General features: G+C 48.0%; 1 protein-coding gene across 2 annotated transcripts in view; it reads right to left on the reverse strand.

Moving 5' to 3' along the window:
* Positions 1-9,717, reverse strand: part of PRDM15 (PR/SET domain 15) — a 32,772-nt gene extending 23,055 nt beyond the window's left edge. Inside the window, exons 1-4 of one of the 2 annotated variants that reach the window (XM_084226657.1) lie at positions 9,673-9,717; positions 5,797-5,843; positions 2,548-2,641; positions 198-351 (exon numbers count right to left, since the gene is read on the reverse strand). In XM_084226657.1, the coding sequence (XP_084082783.1) occupies positions 198-351; positions 2,548-2,641; positions 5,797-5,833 (285 nt within the window). In that variant the 5' untranslated portion in view covers positions 5,834-5,843; positions 9,673-9,717. Of the gene's footprint in view, positions 1-197; positions 352-2,547; positions 2,642-5,796; positions 5,844-9,672 lie in introns of those variants that run through there. The other variant, XM_084226656.1, reaches the window with a different exon arrangement.
* Between the last annotated feature and the right edge of the window lie 1,746 nt (positions 9,718-11,463).

Genomic DNA, 11,463 nt, shown 5'->3' on the forward strand with positions numbered 1-11,463 from the left:
AGAATTGAGCTTCTAGTTTGGTTCTTCTGTTCCTTGCCCAGAGAATGTTTGTTTAGCTCATCTCTTACAGGGCACACCTAAAAGATATTCCAAATAATCCCCCTTCATATTTTTGTTTTCTTAGCCTTAGCCACCATTAATTCATCACAGGTAAAACTGACTCCTTGCTATTTATTGCTTTAAAAATTCTGTCTTACCTTCAGGGGAAAAACTGATTCTTTCTCCAGCTTGAGAACTCTCTTGCATTCAAAGGGGCCAAACTGGGTTCGTTTCACCAGCTGAGTCAGAGCAAACACTCCCTCAGTCCCATCCTCTAGCTGTCTTATCTCCAAATTAGAAGGCAGAGATGATCTAAAAATTTAAGAGAAAATTGAGGGAAAAAAAAAAATCACAGAACTGATTAGGTTGGAAAAGACTTCAAAGATCAGCAAGTTCAACCTTTGGCTGAACACCACCTCGCCCAGTAATAGTTATGCACTGCAGGAACCTGTGGAAGAAAGAAGTCAGCATTAAACACAAGTGTTTCTGTGCTCCCAGCCTCTCTCTTTTTCCAAACAAGCTTCTGAGAACTACATGTAGCAAACACTGTTACTATGTATAATACACAGAGAACATCTTCCCAAAAATTCACAAGACTGACCCCACTGTATTGGTTTTAAAGACCAAATGTAATTCTATTTCTTTATGTCTGTGCTAACAGATGAAAAGCTAAAAAGAATCAGACAGGCTACTGACTACCCTGAGTTCGACACAGGCAGAACTGCTTTACTGCCTAGATAAAGAGAGCTACAAAAAGACTGCAATCATAGTGATAAGCAAATTAATTCAAAAATATACTTTTAGTTTGAAACATACAATAAGCAGTATGTATGAACTGTAGAGACAGAGCAGTTCAGCAGATGTTTCTCAACCCTTCTTTTCTAACCATAAAGCATCCATTTTATCTTTTCAGCAAGACAGAGGGAACAACAAACGTGGTTAAGCAAGCAGACTGTTTTCAAAAGATTCATATCCAGTTTGTGGTTAAACTTGCCCTCAACCTCAGATAACTCATTTTCAGTTACTGTTCCCCAGATGTAAAGGTTAAAATTAAGTTTCTTCTTTCCTTTTCTCATCTTACTTGATTTCAGCTGAAAACTCTTCAGGAAAATAAATACATTTATCTGTAAAAAAGTAAATTTAAAATTCTGCTTTCAAGTCTATGGTCCAGCAGCCCACATTTCCACTAGGGAAAACTTTGCGTTTGCATGTCAAAAGGAGATTGAAAACCAGTGCATGCACCATATTTGCAAACATTCCCAGTTGGAACACCTGGACATTAAAGTGCAAGTTAAAAAATAGAAAAATGTAGGAAATAGTAGTTTGTCATGGAATGTGTGTAATACAGGCTAGAGACTTACTGCACTGCCCATTTTTTGTATATAGTAAAAGCACCTTCCTCACCAGCTTCTATTATTCCAACGGGTATTTTTAAATTACCCTCAAGCACCTGTAGTGTCAGGGCTGTTAACCATTAACAGCTGCTGGAGGGGATCATCCAGGGCAGGATTCCAGGCACAGGAAGGCAGTGCCTGGCAGGAACTGCAGGGAAATTCCTCTTCTGGGAAGGCCAAGAAAAGCAGGGGCAGGTCCTGCCACTGTACTTGGTGGGACAGCAAGAGCATCCCTGCCCTGGCCAAGGGATTGTGGCACCCAGGTGGCAGATCCAGCACCTCAGTATTTGTTATAAAATGATGCTGGGACAGCACGGCCTACACAGCCAGGATGTGCCAGACTTGCTGCCCACGTGCCTGTTTGCTGCCTGTGACTTCCCAAGAAGAAATATGGAAGCCCTGCACACATTATATAACACACAAAGCCATCTGAACACTTCCTTTTTTGGATCTGTACTACACCTTCACAATAGTTGGTTCTTTTCCTTAGCCTTACATTCTGCATCTTAATATGAGTTTTGCTGACAGTGCCTGATTGTCTTTCCCTGTAAAAATCCCTACTCAGTGTTGTTTTCTCCAAACTAGATTGAGTCTATTTGTTTCTTTTGGCAAACACGAGTGTTTCTGCTGCACTGTCACAGATTTGCTGACAGAACTATTAGCCCTAATCATTTGCAAAGGCCCACAATAATGAGAACAACTTGTTTTGCTTCTAAGTGGAGGAACAAGAGAGTTCATACACATGAATGAGAAATCCTCACACACTTCTCTGAAATGAATCTGGTGTATCTAAGGGGGATAAAAAGGGCAGGTACTCAACCATGACCGAAGTCATCACCCCATCTGGCACCACCCTGACTTCTTGCCAGAAACCTCAGCAAAGAAACAGAGTCCTGATGAGCAGCAAGTTATTTTTTTGGCTTCTATTCAGTGCAGCACTTAAGTGTGTGCATCAATTTTTCTATTTAATCAAGGCCATGTGCTTTCCATAGATTTGTCATCCTCTGGGACTTCAGTTTCCAGCTGTCAGTGTGACATCCACTGAACAGCAAATATGCTTTAAAGGACTAATATGAGCATTGAGTTAGTCAAGATTAACACAAACATTTCTTACCTTGCCCTGCTCAATACAAAGGAGTCTTTGACTGTCACCACTGGGCCCAGCTCAGGACACTCTGAATCGTGGTACTGCCCACAGTCCTCACACCCTGCAAGAAACCAGACAGAAAATGTTGGTGGAAAACACTTTTGTAAGACAGTTTCCTCCCTCCTTCAAAAGAAACCTAGCACCAGGTAAAATACATACGTAGAGAGGCAGATGCTTATTTATATTGCTTAAAAGAACATAAATAATTGAACACTGAGTGGATAGCTGGCACCTGTGTATGTGAGATAACACACAGTGTGATCAGTACCATCAGAAGACAATTGTTTAAATCCTCTCACAAAGGAAAATAAATGCCTTACACCCACAGTAAATATTCTGCTTAAAGATGGCATTATTCTTCACATAAAGTGCTGCAACACACAGCAGCTAAAGAAAACCACATCACTGCCTTCCCCAGGAGCTGGGCTGCTCTGAACAGCTTGGGTAGTGTGGTGCTTCAGGGACAGGAGGCACAAACCCAGAACCAGCAGCAGAACTGGCACAGGGCTCAGCAGGGCACCAGCATGGCCAGCTCTGCCTGGCCACACACACTTCTCACCCACAGGGCAGGAGAGAAACCTCCAAGGTAGCTGCTGGTGCCCTTCCAGACAACTGCTGCACAACACACTCTGGCCATCTAATTCACTGTCAGCTCAGCTAAATTAACTTTCAGTTTAGGTGGCTGTAAATTACCCAGAACTGAGTGGTTCCTAAGAAACAATTTTCAGACAAGGATAATTTGAGGCTTTCTAAAATAAGCTAACTTAACAGGATTCCAAATGCTTATACACTGCTTCACTGTGAAAAAAATAGCTGTCAAACTGCCCTGCCTGGTCAGCTGCTGACACAGCTTCAGGAGAGATCATCACACAGGGGTTATATTGCTGTGGTGCCTTTTGCATCTGAGCTCCAAGCTTACAAGGGCAAGTCAGGAAAACCCCAGAAAATGTGTAATGTAAGGGACATTACACAGTTTTTTGGGGAGAATATGACAAAAGCCAAGTCATTCCAAGGTACATCCCCTCTGGCAAAGCTTTTTGTGCTCCCAACTGGAAGCTTCTACCCATCCCAGTGAACAAAAGGACTTCTAAAACAAGGGATTTCAAACTGCTTCACATTTCTTCTGGCAACAAAACAAGCTCAGTAGTGAAAAAATACATATATTTGACAAACAGCATTTCTAGCTGTTGCAGCCCCCAAGCCTGGTCACTGCCTCCTGGCGAGCCAAGGAATGAAACAACCACCTCTTCACATGATTTTTCAGCAGAAGGAATCTCCCAGCCTAGGTTGCTGTTCAGCACCACAGAATTATTGTACCAGAGGAAAGGATCCATGGGCAAGTACTACTCCCAGAGCAGCAGCACCAAAGCTCAGCCTACAGCTGTCCTGTTCACTGCTCCACCACTCCCCTGCTCCAGGTGTGCCTGTACCCAGGCTGCTGAAATTATTATATTACTGAAAATATTACTGAAATAATCTGAGCTAAAAGCAGATTTCCCAAACCAGAGAGGGCAGAGGAATGATAGAGGAATGTGTAAACCTGACTGCTGAAAAGAAATGGACTGTCATCCATAAAGGGTTGTCATAACCAAGGGGACAGGATGGAATAGCTTAAGTAACAGCTTCTCCAACAGGCTTTGCTGTCCAAAGAAAAAAGCACTTTGTCATTTTCCTCATCTCCTGACTGCATCAGGGCAGTCCTCAGTTCTGCCAAGTCAAGTCTCTGAAAGTGCAGACAGCACTGGCCACAACTACAGGCAGGAATAAGCCACACATTCCTTTCACTCCTCTGCAGGGGAATGACCAAATCCAGGGAAATATGACAATGATATTGTGTGGCACAGCTCAATATTCAAGGGATGCCCTACAGCAGCCAAAGCTGTTACACCCACCATATGTGACATTTTCAAGAGATTACAGCCACAGGAGAAACACAAAAACAAGCATGGGAATATTAAAAAAATACCCCAGGGAGACTATATTCACACACTTAATAAAATTCCCAAATTCTCTTGTCTATGAAATACATATTCAAGGATGTTTATCATTGGAAGTGCACAGTGCCATTTATAGCAACTCACTTTTTCAGAACATAAACAGTCCCCATATTCCTTGGGAAAAACTAATTGCAGAGAGCACAAGAAAAAGCCCAGTGACCACAGCCCCCACTGGAAGGGAGAAAACCATGTTGTGTGACACCTTCTATCTAATTAGGAGTGGCATCACATCCCCATTCTTTTTGCTGTCCACCAGAATTTTTTTATGAAGGGGAAGATAAGGTAACCACTATTGGTATCTGCATCTCAGTAAAAATGCAAACAGTCAACACTGTTTTTGAAGGAAGCTGGTGGAGGGAGAAAATTCAACTTTCTGATAGTTGCCATAAATGCAGCTGTGGAACCATCAGAGGTAAAATATGTGGATCCTAAAACCAAGGACGTGCTCCATTCTGCTCCACCCTGACTGAACCCACAATATCTGGGCCCTCTGTGCTCACACAAGGACTCTACATCCCTTAACTCTTTTCCACCGTGACACCAAGTCCTGCATGCCCAGGCTGCTGACAAAGGAGAGGATCAGTGTGGGACCCAAGCCTGCCAGCCCAGCTGCAGCAAGCACGGGACACTGCCCAGCCTGGGCACAGCCCTGCTGCAGCCTTTCCTCACCCACCAGCACCCCAGGAACCCAGAATCCTGCCACAGAGCCCAGCCTGGCACTCAGGGTTACACAGAGGGCACAGCAAGAAGCACAGGCAGCAAATGCCATGAGTAAAACCTGCCAGGGCAGCTGGTGCATCTCAAACTGGGCTTGTTCTGAAGGAATTATGAGTCTGCCTGTCCCTGCTGTGGAGGTGCAGATCCCCAAGTCAGGCCAGAGGTCAGAGTTATCCCCAGACACCCCTGGCTGCTAGAGCTGGTTGTATAAACAAAGGGCTTACACGAGTGTTGGACCTTCAATCTCACTCACTTCAGCCATGAAAAAGCTGTGCTGCTAACTCACATTCAGAGCTTTCATTGTGTGTTTGCCAACAGCAGCAGAATGTGTATGCTTAAATTACACAACCTCCTCTCTATTCACCCATTAGCTGTTTGAGCCTCCTTTACAAAGAGCAATTTTTCTAAATAAAATCTTAAGTCCGGTTTAGTCTTTAATTTCAAGCATTCTGAGTAGACAAGTCACACACAGTGAGAATTAGATCCTTTTCCTAATACTTACAAATAAACATAATCTCCTCACTGCCATCTTCAGCCATTATTTTAAACCTGCCAAAATACAAAAGACAAAGTTAGTTCTGAATTGACTTTTATTTCTGTATCATATAAACATTCCTTTGTGAAGTAATGATGTTGACTGACCCAGACCCCACACAAACACACTAATGTCCCTGCAGGAGTATCAATGGAAAATTAAAGAAATTTAAGTTTTTAAAAAGCCCCAGAGACTGCTGTATCATTACATGTATTGCAGACATCACTACCAAGGAAACCTCAATATCTGTGGGTTCTCAGGCATTTCTCTGTGAGAAAATACTGTCTCCTGCTGTTCCCCATCTCTGACAAACTTGCAGCCATCCCCTGCTAAAAAGCCCCTGTGGAGCCTCAGAACACTCAGGGCCAGAGGATAATCCAGGTCAGCAGCAACCACTGCAGAAACAAGGCCCAGTGCAAGATTTTATTGAACATTGCAACATTTTATTTAGTTTAAAAAAATTTATCTCTGAAAGGCAGATTATTTATTTAATAAATACAGTAATCTTAAAACCTGCAGATACAGTCACAGATCTCTTGCAGAGGCAAAGGTATATTGTGGTACTGAGCACCAGAAAACCTGGGGAAATAAAATCCTGTCTCTGTCACCGGCCTTCTATGAAATGATAACTAACCAGTTTGATTTTACACTTAAATAAGGTTAATCTATATCCACTTCATTACTGTCACTTTGTATTAAAAACTTGCATGAATGCTATTGTCCCTCAATAATTAAATTATGGTTGGCACAAAGTCTGATTATGTATGGCTAAGACACAATATGAGCACGTAGAAGAGAGTTTTTCCCTTTTCTACCCAAAAAAACGCTCTCCTCCTCAAACAAGCAATTTTCCCAAAGCATCAGAAAAAAGGCAAAGCAACAAAAAGATTATGACCCAAGTCTGAGAGAGGTGAGGATGCAAAACAGCAAGTGTATTGGCCAAGAGGAGGACAGGAAGGAGTAAGAGCCTGAATCTCTGAGAGGGAGAGGAAACATGACACACCAAACTTGCAGAGCCCTGTTTGAAAATAGATAAACGCATTTGCTACTCCAGCAACAAAAGCCAAGCCAGAAATGTGGGAGCACAGGCAATGCTCAGGGTCAGGACTCTTCAAGCACTGCCCTCCCCAACTCCACCTGTCAGCAGCAGGATCCCTCCCTAACACTCACTGCTCTAAGGGGCAAACACTCCCCATCCGTGGCACAAACTGGGCCTTTCTGGGCTGCAGCTTTTGGGGACCAAGCTCAAATAACAGAACAAACATGTATACAAAAGCCCAATGACAAGAAGGAAGAGCAACTCAGGAAATTTCCCCAAAAGCTCTTATCCTGAAAGCAAGGTGAACAATGCAACAGGTATTTAGGGGAGTCCAAGCACAATGCTGCAAAAACAAGTGGTGTAAGCTGATGTCAAAAATTGTTTCCTTTGCTTTTTAACCAACACTTTTTTTCTGATGCTTTGCACTATTTCAAGAGGGGTATGCCCAGCTGTTTTTAGATAGTTTGTGTCCTGACAAAATTTTAAATGTGGCTGAATTCAGAAATAATGGCCTTGATCAATGGTTCAGAAGCACAGTGCAGCCACACCATCAAAGGCATTCGCCCTCTGGGACATCGCTGTGTCGCATCCTTGGCAAACAGACTGGGGACAAGAGCCATTACAGGAGCCTTCAGATGAGAATAGCAACAAAGGGGTGGAGAAATCATCAGCGTCGTTCAAGGTGATGGGGAGGAAGCGTGAAGGGCCCTCACAGGTGCCTCAGGCAGCCTCAGCGATCTGCATTAGCGCAGCTCCCTCTCTGCAGCAAGGACTTCTGGTGTTCTGCACTCAAAACGCTCCTGATCCATCCTCACCCCTCGCTCCCAAACAAACACTGCTGCCTCCTTTACAATTCTGATTTACACCCTTCTCGCCCATGTGCTTTGCAACTCCTCCTCCCTGATCTCAGCTGTATTTTCCAGGGGTTTTTGAAACAAACAACACGATGCCACCCGCTCCAGCTGGTAAACAGAGTCACGATGTGCCACTCACATGGTGGCACTGAACAGAGGCTGCAGGATTGTTTTTGCCCTCATCTGCTGTTGCTAAGGGCCACAGGGTCTATTTTTTTTTCTTTTCAAACATTTGTAACAGAAAAATACCCCATGAAGCCACTCATCCCACTGCTCCTAATTCTGTTCTTGTCTTGCAGGAATAATCAAAGCTTCTGGGAGTTCCAGGTATTTTTTACATAAAACAGAGAGTAATCACGAGCAGTCAATAATCAGGAGAAAAGCCACACAGACAAAACTAGACCAGGTACAAAGCCTAATTCTGATGGCAGTAAAAGAGCAGAAAACCACATTTTTTGGCTTTTACAATTAGATGAGTGATTATATGCCTGAGAGTAGAGCCACACAGCTATGCACAAAAATTCCAGCTGCAACACAAGCCTTGGAGCGTATCTGGAACTTCTGGAACTTGAGGGAACCCAAATGAAGACACTGAGGGGCTGCAGCATCACAGGTACCTGCCTGCAGTCCAATATGTGCAAAGACACTGTCAGGGAACCACTTGAGCTGTAAAAATTTAAGAATGGACGTAAAATCACACTTTCTCTTTATAAACTGCTGAAGAAAGAAATCAGGCTCAAGTGCTAAGTTGAGCCATTTTTGATCTTGCTAATGGATTTTTTAAAAAAAGTAGGTCAGAAAAATTAACGGAATGCCTGAAAATCTGTGTTTGAACTTAATGATCAACAAGGTAGAATTAAAATTCTCTTTTCTTCAGTCTGAGAATGGGCTCCTATGAGAGTGAATAACTTGAGAGCACAAGCAGATGGGTGCTGCACATATGCATGTGGAAGGATGCGCTTAAAAATGCAGTTTTCCTCATGATGTAGTAGAACTTGTTCATGCTACCGCTCAAAGGAATTGTAGAACATCTGGTAAACTACAGTGAGGCCTTGTATTACTTAAAAAAAATTAGGGCCATTCTATCAATTATTGTTGAGGAGGGAGACGATTTCTAGGCCAGTCAGGGGGGCATGGAGTAACACAGCAGCTGGCGGGGTCTGTGCCACCTGCCCTTCCCAGCACTTCCCGCGATCGTGGGAATAAACTACACGCAAAGTTTAATAGCCCTGAGCAGAAAACGAGCGTACTGCAGAAAATTTCACGTGTGCGAAGCCCCGCAGACCGCGGCTCTGCTCCTTTTGTCTCCTCGGGCTCGCACCGCACCCGCTCCCAGGGCACAACGCCGGGGCAGGGCAGCATCCCCGCACCTCCCTCCTCCTCCTCCTCCTCCTCCTCCCAGCCTCTTCCCTCTGGATCACGCCCTCGCACCTGGGAGCTCCCACCCCCCTCCATCCCCAACCCCCTGCGGCCAAGCCGAGGCGCTCCCCGCTGCCGGCCCCGCATCCCCGTGGCCGCGACGGCTCCGTGCCCTGCCCGGCCGAGCCCGCGGGGATCGCCCCGCGCCCGCTCCGCGCCCGCCCCTCAGGGACCGCGCCGCCGCCGCCGCCGCCCGGAGCCCGTCGGGGCCCGGGATCCGGGAGCGGCTCCGCCGGGTTTTGCCTCGGACCCGCCTCGCCCCCTTCGCTACCGCCCTCCCGGCCGCTGTAACAAAGAACAGGCGGCCTGGAGGAGGCGGCGGCGGCGGAGGAGGAGGAGGCGGCAGCGGGGCCGCAGCCACCGCCGCCGCCCCGGGAGCGCTCGGAGCGGCCGCCGCGCCCGCCCCGGCCCCGCCGCGCGTCCTGGGGAGCGGCGGGAGGAGCCGCGGCGGGGCGGGCGCGGGGGGTCCCGGGCGCGGGCGGCGGGGAGGGCGCGGGGTGCGGCGGGAGGAGCGCGGGGAGCCGGCGTTACCTGCCCCGGGAATGGCCAGACCCGGATCGGATCCGCGCTCCGGGTTCCGATCCGCTCCGGAAACCACGCGCCAGCGGAAGCCGGCGCGGGCGGGCGCGGAGCAGGGCGGGAAGTGTAGTGCGGCGGGGCCGGCCCCGGCCCTGACCCCGGCCGCGTCCCCGGCCATGGCCCTGCCTCAGCGCCCGCCGTGCCGCCACCCGCGTCCCCTCCCGGGCGGGTCCCACCCCTGAGCCCCCGCAGGCCTCGGGCCGGGCTGGAGGCGGGGGGATCGCGCTGAAGGTAGCGGAGCACCCGGGTGGCTCTCGCCGGGTTTCTCGTCTCCTCACGGGCAGTGCCGCGGGCGGGCTGGCGGAGGGGTTGGCAGAAGCAGAATCACAGGATCGGTTAGGTTGGAAAAGACCTCCAGGACCATCCAGTCCAAGCCATGACCCAACACCACCCTGTCCGTCGGACCACGGCGCTGAGTGCCACATCCAGTGTTTCTTTAAGCACATCCAGGCGTGGGGACTGCACCGCATCCCTGAACTGCCCCTTCCAGTGTTTTATCACGTCAGTGAAGAAATTCTTCCCGATGTCCGAGCTGGCCCTGCCCTGGCGCTGCTTAGGCCATTTTCCTGTCCCTTGTTCCCTGGGAACAGAGCCCAGTCCCCCTCCTGTCAGGGAGCTGTAGGGAGCAGTAACATCACCCCCGAGCCTCCTTTTCTGCAGCTTCTGCTCCGGACCCTTCCCCAGCTCCGTTGCCTTTCTCTGGACAAAAGCCACATCAGGTTCTCAGCAGGGCCAAGTCCTGGCCATGCACACGAGCGCCTTTGCCTCCTTTCCAAGCCTCACCGAGGTTCAGCGTGCCAGGGTGACAGGACATAGTCTCAAGTTGCACTGGGGGAGGTTCAGGTTGGGAATTAAGAGGAATTTATTCACATAAAGCATGATTAGACATTGTCAGGGGCTGCCCAGGGAGGTTTGTGCTGTCCATACCTGGAGGTGTCCAAGGAAGGCCTGGAGGTGGCACTCAGTGGGGCTGGGGACAACGTGGGCATGGGTCAAGGGTTGGACTTGATCACCTCGGGGGTCTTTTCCAACCTGAATGGGTCTGTGATTCCTAAATCTCACATTCTGGCATTACCAGGATCTGTCAGCACCCAGCCCTGCTGTGCCTGCCAGCACAAATCATTTAGTGGGGGTTTAAACCTTCAGGTTATTCCACCACTCCAGGCAGCGGCCAGGGCAAGAAGCACACAGGCTGTTTGTATTCAAACAAGATGCCCCAATTTTTTGCTCTGCTGAGAAGCGTTGCCTGCAGTAGAGTCCACTCAAAGCCTTATGCAGTGCTCCCTGCCACCATGGTGTGACTGCTCAGCCTTCACTGTAAGGACACCACTGGTGGTGGGAAGCTGGCACCAGCTCTGTTTTCTCCTGGGAATGTGCTCTTTTCACATTTGGATACATCTTTAACAGCTGGAAATGGCCAGTGCCTTTCTCAGTTGTTACCCATCCCACAATCCCAAGTAACAGTTTCAAAGAGATGTGTAAATAGTGTTCTGAGAATGGGTCAGGCTGGAAGGGACCACAGTGGGTCACCAGGTCACATCTCCCTGCTCCAGCAGGGCCAGCCCACAGCACAGGGTTGTGTCCAGATATTCTGGAATAACTCCAGCAAGGGAGACTCCACAGCCTCTCTGGACAATCTATTCAGGGCTTGCTCACTGCACAGGAACTTCTGCTTCATGTACAGGTGGAGCTTCTGTGCGTCAGTTTCTGCCCATCCCTCTCATCCTGTGGCAGAGATCCATC

The sequence above is a fragment of the Fringilla coelebs genome, assembly GCF_963513975.1.
Source record: "Fringilla coelebs genome assembly, chromosome: 2".
In the NCBI taxonomy this organism is placed as follows: Eukaryota; Metazoa; Chordata; class Aves; order Passeriformes; family Fringillidae; genus Fringilla; species Fringilla coelebs.